We start from the raw sequence: 18,939 nt of genomic DNA, 5'->3' as shown, positions 1-18,939 counted from the left end.
TAAATAATGTTTTTACTCTCGTCAGTGGTGCTATTAGCTATGGAAATCTGAAGGGCTTTTCTCATTCTTTCTCTTTTCAGCCTTTGGAATTGTTGACCTTATCTTCCTTTCCAAAACTATCTTCTCTTCTCATTGTCATCATCATCTTCTTCTTCCTCCTCCTCTTCCTCTTCTCCTTATCCTTCTCCTTCCTCCTCATCCTCCTTCTTCTTCCTTCTTAACCTCCTTCTTCTTTTTCCTTCTCCTCCTTCTTCCTCCTCTTACACATTCTTCATTTTTGTTTTGTTTTATTTTGTTTTGGGATCTCACCTAGATGTGCTCATGGCTTACTGTGCATTCAGAAATCACTCCTTGCAGACTCAGGGTATAATTTAGGGTGCAGTATTGAATCCAAATCAGCCAGGTACAATGAAAATTCCTACTCACTGTACTATCTTTTCAGTCCTATTGTTTCTTTCTATTTTCGTTTTGGGTCACACCCGGTGTTGCACAGGGGTTATTCCTGGCTTTTCACTCAGGAATTACTCCTGGCGGTGCTCAGAGGACCATATGGAGTGCTGGGAATCGAACCTGGGTCAGCCGCGTGCAAGGCAAATGCCCTGCCCACTGTACTATTGCTCCAGCCCCTGTTTTTTAATTTTTAACTAACCTCTGGTTGTTATTTTCATAGGTTTCATCTCTACTAATCTCTAATATATTGTTATTCCTTAGGGTATGATAGGACTTTGGGGCAGTAGCAGGGGAAGGGTGGTCACACCCAGCAGTGCTTAGAGGATCCTGGCTTAGTGTTTGGGTTTTGCTCCTAGCAATGTTCTAGAAACCATTTTTTTTTTGGAGATTGGACCCAGAGGGCTCTCTCCTTAGCCTTCTCTTTTAAACCTATATACTCTCCCTCAGTCATCTTATTCACAGACACTGCTTCAGTTAACACCTACATTTGGCTGGTGCTTGAGGGAAGGGAGTCACACCTCATGAACCTCAAAGCTTATTCCTGGCTTTGTGCTCAGGTATCACCCCAGGTGCTTGTGGGGGAGCATATGTAGTGCCTGGTTCAGCCACATGCAAAACAAGTGCCTTGGCCTCTTGGACTATCTCTCCAGACCACAAATACACTTTGGTTAAAAACCCTTGTCTTCACAGCCGGCAGTATCGCATAGGTATGAAGGAACTTGCCTTACGTGAGGCCAACTCTGGTTTGATCCTCAGCACATAGCTCCCCTGAGCGCTGTTGAGAGCAACCACCAAAATACAGAGCCAGAAATATCCCCCAGAGCACTAGGCTGTGGCTCAACCTGTCCCTCCATCTTTATCTCCAACTCAGATCAGTTTCTTCAATTCTACACCCACAGAGTCTTGTTTTGGGGCACTGGAGTTTGGGAGGGTGGACCATGAAAAAATTATGGCAGTTTTTGGGCACTATTTCTGAATCTTTGCTTGGTGGGGTTGGAGAATCATTCCCAGAACTACTTGAGTAAATGGGGTCCTGCAGATTAAACCCAGGCCTCTAGCACACAAAGCATATTTTCAGCCCATTTAGTTCGGTCTCTAGCCCTAGACCCATATAGTCAACCATACATCCCATAATGGCCTCAAACCCAGCATGTCAACAGCTTTACTTGCTATAGACCTCTGAAATCCATTTCCCATTTCCACATGAAAAGTTAGAAAAACTGCAGGCACCTCCGTCTCCCATAAATTATGTAACTGATCACATGTATACCCACTCTCCTCCTCTGTCATCTCATATCTGCACCAAGGCTGTCCTGATTATTGTCAAGTCTAGAAGCCTTACAGACATCAACATTTAGAGAATGAGAACAGGAAACGAGAGAATGTGGTGGGAGTAGAAAGAAAATAAATATAAAGGAAAGGACAAGGTCCAAACATTTTTTGAAAAGTACTGGTACCCTTGAAATATTTTCATCTTTAAGTCATTAAAATAATCTTTATGGAAAGAAAATCTAAATTCACCACCTCCTATTTAAAACCACTTAGTGACTCTTATATGTAATAATCTAACTAGGCCCTTCTTATTCTGCTTCCAACTGAGCTCTCAACTCTAACTATCTCCAACTCTGTTCAATCTAAAATCCAGCCTTACTGAATTATCTTCAATTCTTGGAATGGAGATAATGTCAGTTTCCAGACAAGCCACATTGTCACCGCTGTCTATATTCAAGTAACCCTACTTAAATTGGTGGGATGATTTCTTCCTTTGTTCTCCCATGTGCCCCTAATAAATTCCTCTATTCTGTGTCTCTCAATGATGTGGTCGGTCCTTGCAGTCAATCATGATTCAGCTATATTCTTGGTGTTTGACATACTCTCAGCCAGGCTTTGCTTAAAATGATCTCTTCCTTTGTCTTCCATAAAAACATCTTTTTCTGGATCTATTTTTTTGCAATTCATTTTTTCCTGAACTCAAAACAATCTGTATTTAGCCCCTTTGTTCCCTCTACATGCACAGTTAGCTATCTTGCCCTAGCTGAACTCCTGTTTCCTTTTTCACGTTCCTTTTCTTCCATACCTTTACTATCATCAGTTATAACTTTTTTATGTAGAATCTTGCTACTAATCCAGCAGCAGCATCTCGATCACCTTGAAGCATGTTAGAGATTCAGAAATTTGTGCTTCATCTTAGTCTTACCATCAGACCACAGCCTTTCATCTGCTCACTGAAGTTCTCCAACTAATAAGGCTAGACCACACCAACAAACTTCTACCTACAACAGCTGACTCTAGGCTCCTCTTTTAAATCCCTTCCATAGATAACAGTTACACAAATTTCCTTCAACTAAATTCCCTTTAAGAATTCTATTAAGGAATAAATTCACATCTTAGGAAAAGAGGATCTCAGTTACCTCCTAGAACATCCCCATAGGCTTATGTATACAGCAGGACTTCAGATTCAGTTTGACACTAGAGGAAAAGTATCTTACCAGAGAACCCCTTTTAGCTGTGACAAAAGTGGGCTATATAACCTCAGGCCAAATATCCTCTAGAGCTTCGGATTCCAATATTGAAAAAGAAAGAAGCTAGAGTGACCCAGAGCTTTTGAGGCTACTTTTTAAAAAAATATAGCCTACAGTAAAACTACGTATATCCACTATTCACACACATATGCGAACATATATATAACATATATGTATAGTTTCAGCTGGAATGAAGATTTTATAAAATAATACAAAATATAATATGTTGTCATTCCTTCTCATTCATTCCATTCTCTAAAGTGCTGGTTGCTAATTATCAAATTACATTTATAATCCAATAATGGGTCAGAACCTGAAGACTGGAAATCATTGTAGTCTCTATAACCCTGATCATCGATTCTTGGTTCCTCTTGAACATATCCTCTACTTCCCTGCTCTGAACTTCATCTAAAAGCAAAGATCTTTTCTGTAATATGTCCCCCTATTTCAACCTCTTCAAATGCAGCATATGGTTTAAGACTTGGCTTAACAAAAATCTCTTAGAATGAGAAGATAGGGGCTGGAGCGATAGCACAGCGGGTAGGGCATTTGCCTTGCACGCGGCCGACCCGGGTTCGATCCCCAGCATCCCATATGGTCCCCTGAGCACCGCCAGGAGTAACTCCTGAGTGCAAAGCCAGGAGTAACCCCTGTGCATCACCGGGTGAGACCCAAAAAGCAAAAAAAAAAAAAAAGAATGAGAAGATAGCTTTTACTTCTATGTACATCTATAAAGCATTATCTTGTTTCTTATTTGGCATTACTTACAAATGTACTGTATTCACATTTTTAAAAAATCTTGTTGTTGGTTGTAAGTGCCTTGAAGGACAAGAATTGTGTCTTCTATGCCTTTCTATCCTTCCGAACATTTAGTATAATTCCTGGTATGTGTTAGATATACAAGCCAGAAAATCTTCTTCACATTTACTCTTTCTCCATCCATTCTTCTATTTAATCAGTGTATCTAGCTATTTGATTCTTCTGCTCTATCCCTTCCTATCAGTACCTGCTATCATCTCTTCCTCCCCTTAGGTTATATCCACTAGAAACCACTGACCTTTGTTTTAACCTTTCAACACTCTACTAAACTCTTCCCCAACTGTCATTTCTTCTTTTGTATTTGACAAACCTTAACTCTAAATCAGTTTATTTACCTTCTCAGAGAAGGTAGACACTGTCATTAAAACAAATTCTATGACCCTGAAGATAATTTAAAGGCTTGCATCCTCAGTAGGGTTCTTAGCACATGACTAAATATTCCTTCTTGGTTTTTCTAGTTAGTCCTCCATCCCACTCTCATATAGCCATTTTAAATGGTTTTTTTTACTCTCCTTGATACTCTGCCCTACAACCCTCCTCTTTGCTTCCAAAAATGGATTAGTCTTTATTCTGAATTCGCACATACTTCTACCTAATATACCAATAGCCTGCATTACTTTGTTTATTACTGTCTATCCAAGTTCACATATCCTACTGGATTTCAAGCTCATTAAAAATAAGAAACACAACTTATTCATTATTGAAAACTCAGAACTTAAAATATTACTAAGTTCTTGGTAAATATTTCTCAAATGAAAACATAAAGGAATGCAAACTGCATATGTATCTCATATAGCTATGCTAAGGGCTAGTCAATTAGTGCCAATAAAATATTAGGAAGTGAAAAGTTTGAGCTGCAAATGGTTTCAAAAATTTATAACATGGAGCTCCTGGAAGAGAGCAACATAAAATGACATGCACAGAGATGCCTCCAGACACCACACCAGGCTGTCTTAACCACGGCAAATCAGAGTGGGTGGGTGAGTTTCCCTCCCTGCCCCAACAGAGCCCCAGCAGCCGAAAACCTTCAGAACTCAATTGCTGCCATGCTCACAGCTGCTCTACACAGGCTCAGACAAGCCTCACCCATGAGTGAATCTGCTGTATAATCATATTCTAAATTTTAGAATTCCTGGAGCACGACCTCTCGTAGTCTATACCACTGATTGTACCAAGAGTAGCACACAATATTTTATGGGGTTTAACAAACATGTTAGTAACCTCTTACACAAGGGCTTAATGGCTCCAGGATGAAATACAACAATATTTACACACTTTCTTCTAAGGAAAATTTACTGAACCATTTTTAGCAGATTATTCATAATAAGCAATACAAAATTAATTGTTTCAGTTCTGCCTTTGGGGACACAGTTTGGGATTTGAAGTGGAAACATTTGAAAGATGGCGGTAGGAAGGTGCAATGGTAGTGGGATTGGTGTTTGGATATTAGATGTAATGAATTACTGTGAACAACTTTATAAGAATAAAATTAAATTAAAATAAAAAATTATAACATGCAGAATTACATTTAGTTAAAAGTTCATTTTTATTTGTATTCCAAGAAAACAAATTGGCTCCATACATAATGAATCTGATAGAACAGGCAAAAGGGTAATGAACTAAGATCCAACAAAGCCACTTTGTTATTTGCTAACCCTAGTAGGACAAGAAAAGTGAGTTCAACACAAACTTTATCATGGACCACAGCAGCCTGAAATAAAGAAGGTATTTCTTTTTATTATAACCTGGCTTCATTTTCTCCTTTTCAATGCACTTCTTTTTCCCTTTCAATATACTTATTTTTTATTGGTTTATAGTTTGAAAGATGGACTGGAACTATAGCACAGCAGGTAGGGCGTTTACCTTGCACACAGCCAACCCGGGTTCAATTCCTCCGTCCCTCTCGGAGAGCCTGGCAAGCTACCAAGAGTATCCCGCCGACACAGCAGAGCCTAGCAAGCTACCCATGGCATATTTGATATGCCAAAAACAGTAACAAGTCTCACAATGGAGACGTTACTGGTGCCCGCTGGAGCAAATAGATGAACAACGGGATGACAGTGCAGTTCAGTGCTATTTCAAAAGATAATAAGCATGAGGATTATTACTGAGTTATGCAGTCCAGAAAGCAGCTAATCAAGGCTCCATATCAAGAAAGCATCTTGCTTGGGTGGGCAGGAGGGTCATGGTGGTGGTAGGGGCTACATAATCAAGGCGCTATCCCTAGCACAGTGCTAGTTGTGGTTGTGATTGTGAGCTCATTCCTGATGGTCCTCAGGGGAGCATGTTGTGCCAGGCATTAAAGCTGGGGCTCCTATAGTGAAGCATAAACTCCAGCCCTTTATTTAAGCATTTCCAGGGCCTGCAACTTGCCGTTTTTTGTTTGGTTAGTTTGGGGGCTTTTGTTTTCTGAGTGATACATAGTGGTGCTCAGAGAATATTCCTGGCTATTTCTCTTTTCCTGAAACTTGCCTTTTTAACTTTTCTCTAAAATATCAATGATGTTAATTTTCTTAATTAGTGCCATGGCTATGGCTCTGCAATGGCTTTTCAAAGTTCTTTTGCTCTGAGAAAACCAGAAAAGAATCCTGCAATATACTGCTGATATCCTCAATAACACAGGTGACTTACAAAAATGTTACACTAAAGGGTCAGGAATAAATGGGTACATGCCACCTGTGTGTAATAGCAATGAAAGGAAAGGGGGAAGAGAATAAAATAATCAAGTTTAAAGGGAAGGAAAGAAATTTTTAGTTAAGTATAATTTTATTCTGTTATAGTTCCATGACATACTCACTCTGACATTATGAGGATGAAGTCCTCCTGGGTGTTGAGACATGTACTGGGCCAGGTCTGTGTGCTGGACAAAGGCGGGAGAAAGAGATGTCAGTGGTGCTTAGACTGTGTCCTAAAGTGGACCATAGACTTTGTTCTCAAATTCATTACAAAGTTAGAGAATTTTTTAAAATAGGTACAAAAATATATAACTAGATTTTTACGAGGCACCACAGTTGCACAGTTGTCTGCTTTTAGGAAGAAGATTGCTTCCCAATGCAATGAGAAGTCAGTTGAAATGAGTACATCTGAATAAAATGACCCAGAGACTGTTCACCCACTAGTATTCTACGATGCAGGTCAAATACACATGACTTATAATTTCTTCTTTTATTTTATTCTAATTTAGGTTTCTGGGTGATATCCAGCTGTGCTCAGGACTTATTCCTGGCTCTGTGTTCAGGCATCATTACTGGAGGTATTTAGGGGACTGTGTGCAGCTAAGGACTGAACCAAAATCAGCCACATCAAGTCGGCAAGTGCCATATATGATCTCTCCAGCTTTTTTCTGCTTGTTTTAATGTGTTTCTATAAAAAAATTCATTATTAATTAGTAAACATAGCTACAAATTTTTAAGAACTTGTGAGTAGCATATTGTGTCATGAAAAAAATGTTGCTTTCTACTCCGCTGGTGATTAAAAATAGATTGAAATAAGTGCGAACGATTTATTCAGGAGGCAAATTCATAGTACTTATTTATTATTCCTGGTGAGAGAGCAGGAAGGCAGCAAAAACATGTGGGCTAAGTAGCAAGACTAAAGAATGGGTATGAGAACAATAGACTCTACTAATCACAGTAGTGACAATTTCCATGACACTTTCCTTGCTGCAATGAAAGTTTTATCATGCCATAAAATATTAACACATTTATTATGCAAGCACCAGACTTTCCCCTCATTCTTTGTAGAACATTAGGGCAACTCACCATGTACTCAAAAACAAATGTCAGCGTCTCTTTGGTGTGGATTATGTCGTGCAGGAGCACAATATTGGCATGCTTCATACCCTTCAGGAGGGAAGCTAGAAAAATTAAAGAAAATGTCCATTTAATCATCAATAATAAGTGCTGTCTCATTTTTATTTTGTGGGGCCACACTTGTCAGTGCTTAGGAGACATTGCAGTGCTAGGGAGGGGGTTATGAACCATGAGGATTCAGAGATAGAACTAGGGGTTCCTGCATGTAAAGCACAGAGAACACGTCCTCCAGCTCTTTGAGCAACTCCCTGGTCCATGTATAGACTCTCTCTCTCTCTCTCTCTGTGTCTCTCTCTCTCTCCCTCCCCCTCTCCCTTTCTCCTTGCCCGCCATCAAATCCAGGGCTTCACATATGCAAGGCCCTACCACTGAGCTATACCCAGTCTGAAAGTATTTGTCTTAAAGATATCAAGCAGACTTAATTTTTTAAAAAACATTTCAAATCAAGTATTATGGTTTATTTTACTAATGGAAAAAGAATTTTCTGATTGTGAAATCATAATTACAAGGAACCCTTCATTATTTGTTAAATGGTGAGTCATTATATTAACATAACTTATTTTTCTTACAGGCTAGAGTAGTCAAAAAATATGTTTCCATTTACCCAATCAATTTCATCAAAGCACTCAAAGCACTTTGCAAATGCTTTCCTTTGGGAATCTTATCATCTCTGCTCCGGAGCTAGGAGACAGGAGGCCAGGAGAGACAAAGGCCAATGGAAGAGCAGGAAATGGAGTGTTCTGCCTTCTAGAGCAGGACTCTGCAACCTGAGATCATTCTCCAAAATTCAGCATCCTCCAGGGCCCATTAGGGTCCACAGATGTGACTGGTGAAAGTCAGGGATAGAGCCCTGAATGAATAATTGTTGAATATAACAAAAGGTGGAGGAGGTTTCTTAAAGGGAGAGTTGCCAACTTCTGTGGAAAGAATTCAAAAGTAAACCTGAGAAGAGAAGAGAACCTAACTTGGCGAGCACAGAGAAGTGGGAGTGGGAAGATAAGGAGTCTCTCTTGCATTTCAGTAACAGCTTATTATTAATAAGAGGCAGCCATAAAGGGTTGAGAAGTTACCACAAAAAGTCAGAGAGTGGCCTGAGGGAGTTTCAAGGTTATTTCTAGGGACTCCAGAGTTAAAAAGACCCCTGATTTTCAGGAGAGTAGAGACCAGAAAAGGCACAACCAGGAGATAAGGAGTCAGCTCAGGGCATTCACTCACATAGGAATAGCGTTGAAGATAAATCCACGCCAACAAATACACAGGGTACGCTGATATACCATGAATCCCTGCACCAGCTCTCAACCAGAATTGAGAAAACTCAAAACCAACCTAAGGACTCCCTGCAAAATTTTAGAACAAAAATTCTTTTGGATTCTTATCCTAATGAATGATCTTCTCTCAATTTTTCCCATGAAATAATTCCCCCAATTAGGGGGACAGTTCTATTTTCCTCTTGGAACCCACAATCTCTCTATTCAGCCTAAGCAATTCTTGTTTGGTGGGTACCACCCTACAATTGGGCATGTGACCCAGGTTGGTGGGTCAGAACACAGCTCCCTCCTACACAGTGATTAGTGCAGAGACAGGCACAAAACCCAACTCTGGGAGTTTATTTTGCTGGTGTCATCAGAAAGAGATGCTTTCTTCAGCGAGTATTGGAGAAGGATATAGAAAAAGGAAATCTTATTCATTACTGATAAAATTAAGAGTTGGGGCAAACATTTTGCAATATTTTATGAAGATTCCTTTGGAAGCTAAAAATAGGACAGAGAGGTTGCCCAAAAGGCTTTGTAAATGCTTTGTATGACAGAAATTCAGATTCAGTCCTCAATACCACATGGTCTGCTTGAGCATTGCTAGGAAGGTGCACTCTGAGCACCACTACATATGGCCCCAAAATCTAAAAGAAGAAAGGAGAAGCTAAAGGTAGAAACACCATATGGCTTAGTATTCCTTTCTTTGAGCATCTACTTAAAGAATGCAAAAAATTAACACAAAAAGTTACATCCACCTCAATATTTATTGCATGGTTATTTGTAATAGCTGAAATATGAGTAACCACAGTGCCCATCAATAGACATTTGGATTAAAATGACATGGTACATTTCTACAATGGATACTATATCTTATATATGAATAATATATGTGTATATATACCATATATATGAATGTATATGATCATTTATAACAAAATGGAAGGTACTTGAGGGAATTATTCAAAACAAAATTAGTCAAAAGAAAAAAGACAAGTATGGGTGATTTCACCTTTGTATGCAATGAAAGAATATAAAATTGATGAATCAACACCTTTTCAGAACATGCCTAGGAATACAACTGAGGCAGAGAGAAACTGTTGGGAGGTGAAGAGACATAGCTTCCAGATCACATGCTCTGTGTCAAGGGCAAGCAGATCTGGGAGCCAGTGAATTTCCTTCTTGGCTCATGTTAGCTGGAAGCTGGGAACCTCTTACCACAAAAAAAAGACTATTTACCTTTAAATCCTCTAATAATTCAAGCTCTAACTTTGACTTTTAGCCCCCAAATTCTTCTAAGCTAAACTCACTATTTCACCTTTACAAGATCATTGCTTTGTAGATGTGCTAAACAGTTTTACAGTTTAATGTCCTTAATTCTGGTTCGAGGCTACATGGGAAGAGAAAGGGGAAAGGGTAACTTTCCCTTTTAAAAAAAAATTAGGGACTGGAGCGATAGTACAGCAGGCAGGGCATTCGTCTTGCACACAGTCCACCACAGTTCATTTTCCACATTGTCCCTTGAGCACTGCCAGAAGTAATTCCTGAGTGCATAGCCAGTAGTAACCTCTGAGCATTGTTTGGTGGGTGACCCAAAACCAACAACAAAATAATTAATTAAATTAAAAATAACAATTAGAAACATTTTCTTTATGGAGGCTTGAAGGTCACTCCCACTCCCAGTTTTTAGGGGTCACTTTTGCCTATGTTGAGAATCCACTGCATGCAAGACAAGTACCTTAACCTCTATACTTTCTCCCCATCCCTAACTGTTCCTGTCCTTTGGATATCATCACTCCACCAACTATAATGCTGAGTCCAGTGTTTGTACTTGATTCCCCATATACTCATGTGTGTATTCACAGGAAACTAACGGTGGAGCCAGAAACCTTAAGGCACATCCTGAAGCTTTCACTCTCTTCCCGTAGGCTCAGGAAAGAATATCAACCCGAGATCATCTCAACACTAGAAAAGGGTTCGGTGATGTAACTTTATATGACTGAAATCATACAAAGTTTACATGAACAACTTTGTAACTGTGTACCTCACAATAATTCAATTTTTTAAAAAAAGTCTGGATCATCTCCTTATGAAAGAGAGAGAACACCTTTTCTCCAAAGACTTTGAAGGGTTGACCTGAAGACAGAGTCAGATCCTCTGTGCCGCACCTTGGCAAATGCTACATAGTTAAACAAGAACACTATCCCAGTCACCAGCTTCTCGGACTCCCACAACCAGATTAACATCTTAGATTATTTATGTTATGTTTCATGCTTCAGTGGCTGGCTGGAACTGGTTTTCCAAAATCTTCTCTTTATCAAGAGCTAATAACTACAAGGCTGTCTGGGCTGTGGGCTCACAGCTGTGTTATTCTTCTTGAGACCATGAGACAGACCTTTTCATTGCTTAGACTAGGTTTCCCATGCTGTTGAATGTGTACCTGTACCACCTTCTTACTTGGTTCTTGGTTTTCCCTTGCCATTCTCTGGGCATTTGTTTGCCCTTCTCCCCAGTCTCACACCTGCCTCTGTCCCCACCTTGTCTCAGCTCTCTGTATGCTTCCTCCCCATCTTCATCCAGGTCTCTGCTCAGATGACATATGAAGTCTTGGTTTTTCTAACCCCTCCCCTCAACTGCCCTAGATCTCCTCTCCCCACTGTGCTTTGCCACAGCACTGACCACTCTGAATGACACAGGGACAGGAGTTTCTGATTCGACCAAGAATGGGTCTAAAGAAAGGAATTACTGGTATGTGGTGACGTAATGTCATGAGGTAGGTCTAATCATCTGGAGCAGCAGAAGATCATCATCTCAACATCCTATTCTTCCCTGCCCCTATCTTACCACCCAGAATACTTTAAACCTAAGAACAAGTGTTCATTCATTGTCCTAGTTCAAAGTACAAGCCTTGCTCTGAGGTCCTGCTTAGGAAACCCCTCTCATACTGTGGAAGCCTTTCTGACCTTTCCCCCTTCCTTCTATCCTTTTAAGTAGTATGCCTTCTGAATTCTGCCAATCTTGACTGCTTGAATAGATGAGCCTATGCACACTGTAATAGGACCATGTTAAATATCTGTTTATTGTCTATCTCCTTAAGAATTGTACAGTGGGGGGCCGGAGCGATAGCACAGCAGGTAGGGCGTTTGCCTTGCACGCGGCCGACCCAGGTTCGATCCCCGGCATCCCATATGGTCCCCCAAGCACCGCCAGGAGTAATTCCTGAGTGCAAGCCAGGAGTAACCCCTGAGCATCTCTGGGTGTGACCCAAAAAGCAAAAAAAAAAAAAGAATTGTACAGTGGGCGGGAGGGGGGAAGGTCAGAGCAACAGTACAACAAGGAGGGTATTTGCCTTGCACACAGCTGACTCGGGTTCAATCCCTGGCATCCCATATGGTCCCCCAGGCACCACCAGGGGTAATTCCTGAGTTCAGAACCAGGAGTAACCCCTGAGCATCACTGGGTGTGGCCCAAAAAGAAAACAACAACAACAATAACAAAGAATCATACAATGGGTAGGTATCTGGATTAGTCATGTGCAAAACAAGTACCTACCCTTGTACAAGACTCTCTGGCACCCCATATGGTTCCCCAAACTCTGTCAGGAGTGTCCCTGAACACAGAACCAGGAGTTAGACCTGAGCATTGCTGAATGTGACCCAAAAGCAAAATTTAAAAAGAATATAAACTGGGCCAGAGAGATAGTATAACAAGCAGGGCACTTCCCTTGCAAGGAGCAGACTCAGGTTTGATCCCCAGCACCACATATGTTTCCCCCAACACTGCCAGCAATGACCCCTGAGCACAGAACCAGGAATAAACTCCGAGGACAATTAGTGTGGGCCCCTCCAAAAAGATGATATAAATTACATTAAAAGCACAGGCACTTCAATTTTTTTGCTTATTGTTGTATCTACTATATCCAGAACAATGTATATTGTATTATAATTGCACACAATAAACATCTATTATTGAATTAACGTTCCCTGGTTAATTTAGTTAATGTCACTTCTATACCTAGAATTGATAGGTGTGGAATGTTTCTGCTAAAGATGATTTTATTCCTTGTTTCTTTTAGTTATCTTCCTCTTTCAGTTATAGAAGTTGTATGTGTTAAGGCCATGCCTATGACTGTTTTTTTTAACATTCCAGAACTATTGGAATGCTTTATAGAAACTTAATGTTACTGAGTAATACGGGGGATTTACATGAAAGAATAGCTGATACTTAAAGATTCTATCTCATACCATTAGTATATTTTGTCCTAAGGTATTCACCTAAGGTATTTAAAGGATCTACAGAGCTTCCCTTCTTCCCTCTCCCCCCTTCTCTTCTATCTTCCTTTCTTCCCTAGTTTCTCCTCCTCCCAAAAAATCAATTAATTAATAGGCCAATAGCCTCAAGCTTCTGAGATCTCATGAGCAAGAAGGAAAGGTGTTCTCATTTAAAGGTCATGGCATAAGCTTTGCCATAGAACATGGTTTGTTCTCTACATTGATCCACAGAGAAGACAAAGTCAGCCAAGATAGGGGAAATATTCTAAAAGCTGAGATTCTTACTCCTGTAACATTATTTTCCTGTAACTCACACATTCTAATTATATTTATTTTTGTTTTTCTTCAAAGAAAAGACCCAAAGGTAAACTGGATAGTCTTTACAACTTCAGACCCAGGAATTACTATGAGAAATACTTTGGGAATTACTGATGATGGAAACATAACAACAAGTAACATTTTACTAAGCATTTACCACACATCAGTAAGAATAGTAGATATGGTAACTTGGTGTGACCCTGAGAGGCCAAAGGGAGAACCTAAAGAAAAGAACATAATCACAAACATCAAAGAAAATGATGCATGACTAAATGTTATTATCCAGCTCATTGTTAAAATGCAAAACATTTTAAATTTTAGAACATTTATTTGAAATATTCAAAAGGGTGTTCAGGGGCTGGAGCGATAGCACAGCGGGTAGGGCATTTGCCTTGCAAGCGGCCAACCCGAGTTCGATTCCCAGCATCCCATATGGTCCCCCGAGCCCCGCCAGGAGTAATTCCTGAGTGCATGAGCCAGGAGTAACCCCTGTGCATAGCTGGATGTGACCCAAACCACCCCCCCCCAAAAAAAAAGGGTGTTCAGTCTAACCAACTATTGAAACCTTAAGTGAAATTTATTATTACTGTTATTGGGTTTAGGTCATACCTAGCAATGTTTGAAAGATATTTCCAGCTCAGTTCTCAGGGGTCACTCCCAGCAGTACTTAGGAAACAATGCCATGCCAGGGATCAAACTTGGCCTCCTGTATATATACAACATACGCTCAAATCATTGAGCTAGCTCCCTTATCATCACATTAAATAAAATCTAATTTGATTCTTATATATGTAAAATACTTAATAACTTGACAAAAATTACTTTCATCCCAGTGATAAAATAATTTCTTTGTTTTATCAATTTGAGTTTAAAGCTTAGGAAAGTTTAGGTGAATTTAATATTTTTCTGTTCAGTGTTCACAATATTTTGATGTAGTCTACTTAGTTTTGTGAAAGATGACAATAACAAGTAAGAAGAGGTCCACTTAGATCAGAGCATTAGCCCAGGAGTCAAGAGTGCATACCTTATAGGTACAAGCAGCCACATTTGATCCCTGGCACTACATGCTGCCCCCCCCCCACACCCGCAAGCATGGGATGAACTGGTGACCCCTAGCACCACCAGGCCCTAGATTACCCAGCTCCAGCACTGATAGTTGGCCTAGTTGGTCCAACATCATCAGGGGTGGCACCTTGACCCATTGAGCATAGCTGGCAAACATACCTGTACAATGACCCAACACCCCCCTAACACACACACACACACACACACACACACACACAAAAGTAGGCTGGCTCAAAATCTTAGGCAAGGCTGTGTACAGTCTTGTAGTCAAACCCCCCCCTAGACTGTGAGCATTACGGTCATGGATGGGCCCTGACCTATCTTGGCACTTAGTACAGGCCTGACAGGTGGTCCCAATAAGTGTTTGTGAATTAATGAAGACTGGAGAGTTGTGTTGAGTTTAGGAATGAGTCCATAAAGGAGTCAATGCTCACTCCCCAACTCCCATAGGACCTTGGATTAAAAAGTGTTTATAATTCTTCATGTTACATTGTCTCTGGCTTGGCGTCACAAACCAAGAGCTTGACTCCTATTATATGTTCCAAGAAATCATTTAGATAAGTTCAGGTAAGAAAAAAGACAAATGTTAGAGAGCTATCATCTGATTTCTTTGGTATTGCAATCTCAGTGACATAGATTGGTCCTGCCTTGTTTTGTTTAGTGAGAGATGGAACTGTGCACCACAAAAGTGCAATGTCAATGATATGACTGCCTCCCCTGAAAGACTTACTATATTTCTCCCCCTCTCTCTCCCCCCTTTTGGTTTTGGGTCACACCCAGAGGTGCTTAGGACTTATTTCTGGATCTGTGCTTAGGGATCACACCTGCTGGGGCTCGAGGGAATATATGGGATGCTGGTTTTGAACCTGGGTTGGCTGTACACAAGGCAAGTGCCCTACCCACTGTACTATCCCTCCAGACACATGGAAGACTTTTGTCAATTGGGCAAGATACAATCTACTGCTGATATCAATGCTCAGCTGTTTCAATGACTATCCTATACTCAGAGCATGACCTTGGGAAGATTCCTTGCTCTATTTTTGGCTTTGCTTTCTCCCATATGGACTGGGAATAATTACTTTATAATGTTTTCTACCAGAAAAATGATCTTAAGAGAGTCTTAGCTGAAACTTCTTCTAATTTAAATACAGCAATTACCGGTTCCATAGAGTTGATGATAGAATCAGAAATGGCAAATATGCAATGTTATATCATATTTTCTTTAAAATGTTTACTTCACAGTTTGCTTATATATCAAAAAAACAGGTTTCTATTTTTACTTTGATTGTACCTAAAAGAAAAATGCATGAGTTAAGGATTTCTAAATTTATCATAATGAAACAGAAAGGATTTTGAACAGGATAGTTCCGAAAACCTAACAGCTTTCATCACAAGTTCTGAAGCATTAGACAAGTTACTTAACCTCTCTGAGACTATGATTCCTTCTTTCTGTAACAAAAATAACAAGCCTTACCTCCTAGCATTGATCGAAGGGTTAAAGAATAAGATTAACCTGGAGAAAGGGAAGATTGTGTCATATGCCTAGATATCAGTAAGGCTTAATATATGACTCCAACCTAAAAAATGGTGATATTAACCAAAGGTCCTGGGCTTAACCCAAATTCTCCACTTTATAGAAATCTAATTATTAGAATGTGCATATCAAAAAGCTAGTACATTATTTAGCTGGTACTAAAACTATTAGTTTAGTAAATAAGACCATGAATCTCTATATACAGTATTTATTACATAAAACATGTTGTCTTATATTAAAACTTAAAATATTAGTCTACTAAATAAAAGTGTCTTCTCCTGACTATAGAAATTAATATTTAAAATAAAATTCTACAGCCAGTTGCAAAAGATTTTCTAAGCTGCTATGAGGAGAACTAACTTTCAATTAGCAAAAAAAAAAAAAAAAAGGGCAGGGAACAAAAATCTAGCATAAAACCCCTAAAATGACGTCAAGCTTAATTCCTGTATCTAAAATGCCTGCTAGGCTGAGGCTGTCTCTGCATCTCCAGCTGTGCTGTCCCAGCTAAAACAATTGGCGCAAGTGAAGAGATTGAGAAGGAAAGAGAGGTACAGAATGACCTTTTTTCACATGTGGGACTTAAGATATCAGGATAGCAATAAAAGGGCAAAGGCATCACAGATCACAGTTGGAAAACTGATCCACACAACTGAGTTTTGGAAGAGATATGGGAAGTGGATTGAAGGCATGGAGTCTTGGGGAGCTTGGGGGAGGGAGGTGGGTACTCTGGTAAGGAGTTTGGTGTTTGAGTTATGGGAAACCATCATTATTGTTAGTCACAGTACCTCAAGCAATAAAGATTAAAAAGTTAAAATTATATAGCTCTGTCCAGGAGACCCTACTGTCACTCAGTTCCAAGAATTGGCCCCATCACTCTCTTCCCAGGATAGCCTCAAATTATCTTATGTACATCTCAATTCCTTTTTATGATTGGCTCAAATCATTTTATATACAATTCAATCCCTTCCCAGGATTGACTACAGTGTCTCTTGCACACCCAGCTCACAGAATGAACTAAGTCATAAAAGCTAAGCACTCTAGAGACACATAGTAAAACTCCCCAAAACTGTGCTAAGTGGATCTCTCTCTCTCTCTCTCTCTCTCTCTCTCTCTCTCTCTCTCTCTCTCTCTCTCTCGGACTCCTCTGTGTCCGTCTTTAAAAAACTGACTTTGGGGGCCGGAGTGATAGCACAGTGGGTAGGGGGTTTGCCTTGCACGCGGCCGACCCGGGTTCGATCCTCGGCATCCCATATGGTCCCCCAAGCACCGCCAGGAGTAATTCCTGAGTGCAAAGCCAGGAGTAACCCCTGAGCATCGCTGGGTGTGACCCAAAAAGCAAAAAAAAAAAAAAAACAAAAACAAAAAATAAAAAACTGACTTTGCTGTCACCTCCATCTCACTCTCCTGGTAAATTCTTCTACCATCCCATAGCATGGACCCAGTGGACTGGGTCCAAGGTCCTCTCTCTGCACAGACCTGTGTATTGTGGGCACTACTGTGTGTCTAGCAGTCAGCTAAGAGCCACATCATAGGAGCTTTCAGTAAACAGAAGGAATACACAGAGATCACCTGCAGTTTTTGAATTGCAGAGACTGGATTTGAATAGCAACTTCATATAGGAATAATGATATCATTCTCCAAAGGTTAAGAAGATTGAGAGAAGGAGTGCATGAAAAGTTTCTGGCAAGATATATAGAGTATACACACATATACACATATATATTCAGATATGTCTTCCTTATTGCTGTTCATATTTATGCTAATTTCTTAATATTACATGTTAAGATCAAAGAGTATTCCAAATGATCAGATTAATTAGTGGTCGCATGTCTTCTCCTGAGAGAAGAGAGACTCTGTAGCAGTCAGAGCAGTCAGACTGCTCAGGACGAGCCATTCTTTCTTCAAGGCCCTTTAAAGAACTTTGTGATACTCTCAGCATCTCTGCACGTGGCTCTCAGTTGCCTTTCTAGCTCATGACCCTGGATTTTAACTAATGAACTCCAGCTGTTCTTGTTTTGCCTCCCAGCCCTTCTCATTTAACCTCCTGTTTCCCTGGTCTCACATCCTTAAAGTTCTTACAGGAGAAATGGGATAGAGCCAAAGTTTTCAAATGAGGCCTGATACCTTCTTGAGCGGCAGAGGCTCCCCTTCACAAGGACTCCAGCCTTTGTACTGGTGGAAAAGAAACATCCATTGTTGGAAATTGGACGCCTAAAGACCTCCAATGTGTCAAAAATCCTTTTGTGGTTCTTTTTTTATATTATACAAGCAAAGCGTTCAGAAAGGTAAGTCCATAAAACAAACCCAGAAAGTCCACAGTTGAAGACCACATGTAATTGCAAACACCTGTGATGCAGAGCCGACTCCGCAGTGAATGTGCAATAAAAGAAACATCTCCTATACAGAGCGAACACAGAGCCAGCCTTTCTGAGCCACGCTGAGAACCATCTGTTAGCAAAATCCACAAGAGGTTTCCCAGTTCTCAAGTCAACCGAAAAAGTTTGAGTTGGAGCTCGAAGTGGATCTTACAGGCAAGGGACGAGCTCAAGAGCACGCGGAGCAATGTCTCCTGAGGCTGAGAGAAACCCAGCCCAGAGAACTGATGCACTTGGCCCAGGGTTTTCTATTCTATCCAGAAAACTCTGAGTCACATATCTTTCTAAATCTGATCATCCTGTCATGGGGGCCACTAAGAAATGCATTAGGATATGCAGTTTCCATTAGGTTAAACACGACCAGATTGCACCTGATCCTACATGCTATGTTCCTGGCTCGCCTGAGAGCCATTTGTCCCTCCTATTAAATGAAAAATAACATATTTCCCAGGGGCTTTGAAGGACTCTTGAAAATGGCACTGGATTCGGTTATAAGCTCATTTTCTAATTTTTTTCCTGCATG

At 40.3% G+C, this 18,939-nt stretch overlaps 1 protein-coding gene across 4 annotated transcripts in view; it reads right to left on the bottom strand.

The window, feature by feature from the left end:
• The window catches only part of CDK15 (cyclin dependent kinase 15), a 109,458-nt gene that overhangs the window by 79,348 nt on the left and 11,171 nt on the right, over positions 1 to 18,939 (bottom strand). For all 4 annotated transcript variants that reach the window (XR_008627394.1, XM_055122780.1, XM_055122779.1 and 1 more), the window contains exons 5-6: positions 7,553 to 7,647; positions 6,589 to 6,651 (exon numbers count right to left, since the gene is read on the bottom strand). Coding sequence is in view for 3 of the 4 variants with exons in the window: in XM_055122780.1 (XP_054978755.1) it covers positions 6,589 to 6,651; positions 7,553 to 7,647 (158 nt within the window). In the remaining variant the exon portion in view is untranslated. The remainder of the gene's footprint in view (positions 1 to 6,588; positions 6,652 to 7,552; positions 7,648 to 18,939) is intronic.

This window comes from Sorex araneus, chromosome X (genome assembly GCF_027595985.1).
Source record: "Sorex araneus isolate mSorAra2 chromosome X, mSorAra2.pri, whole genome shotgun sequence".
In the NCBI taxonomy this organism is placed as follows: Eukaryota; Metazoa; Chordata; class Mammalia; order Eulipotyphla; family Soricidae; genus Sorex; species Sorex araneus.
This window is presented reverse-complemented; position numbering and strand designations above follow the sequence as displayed.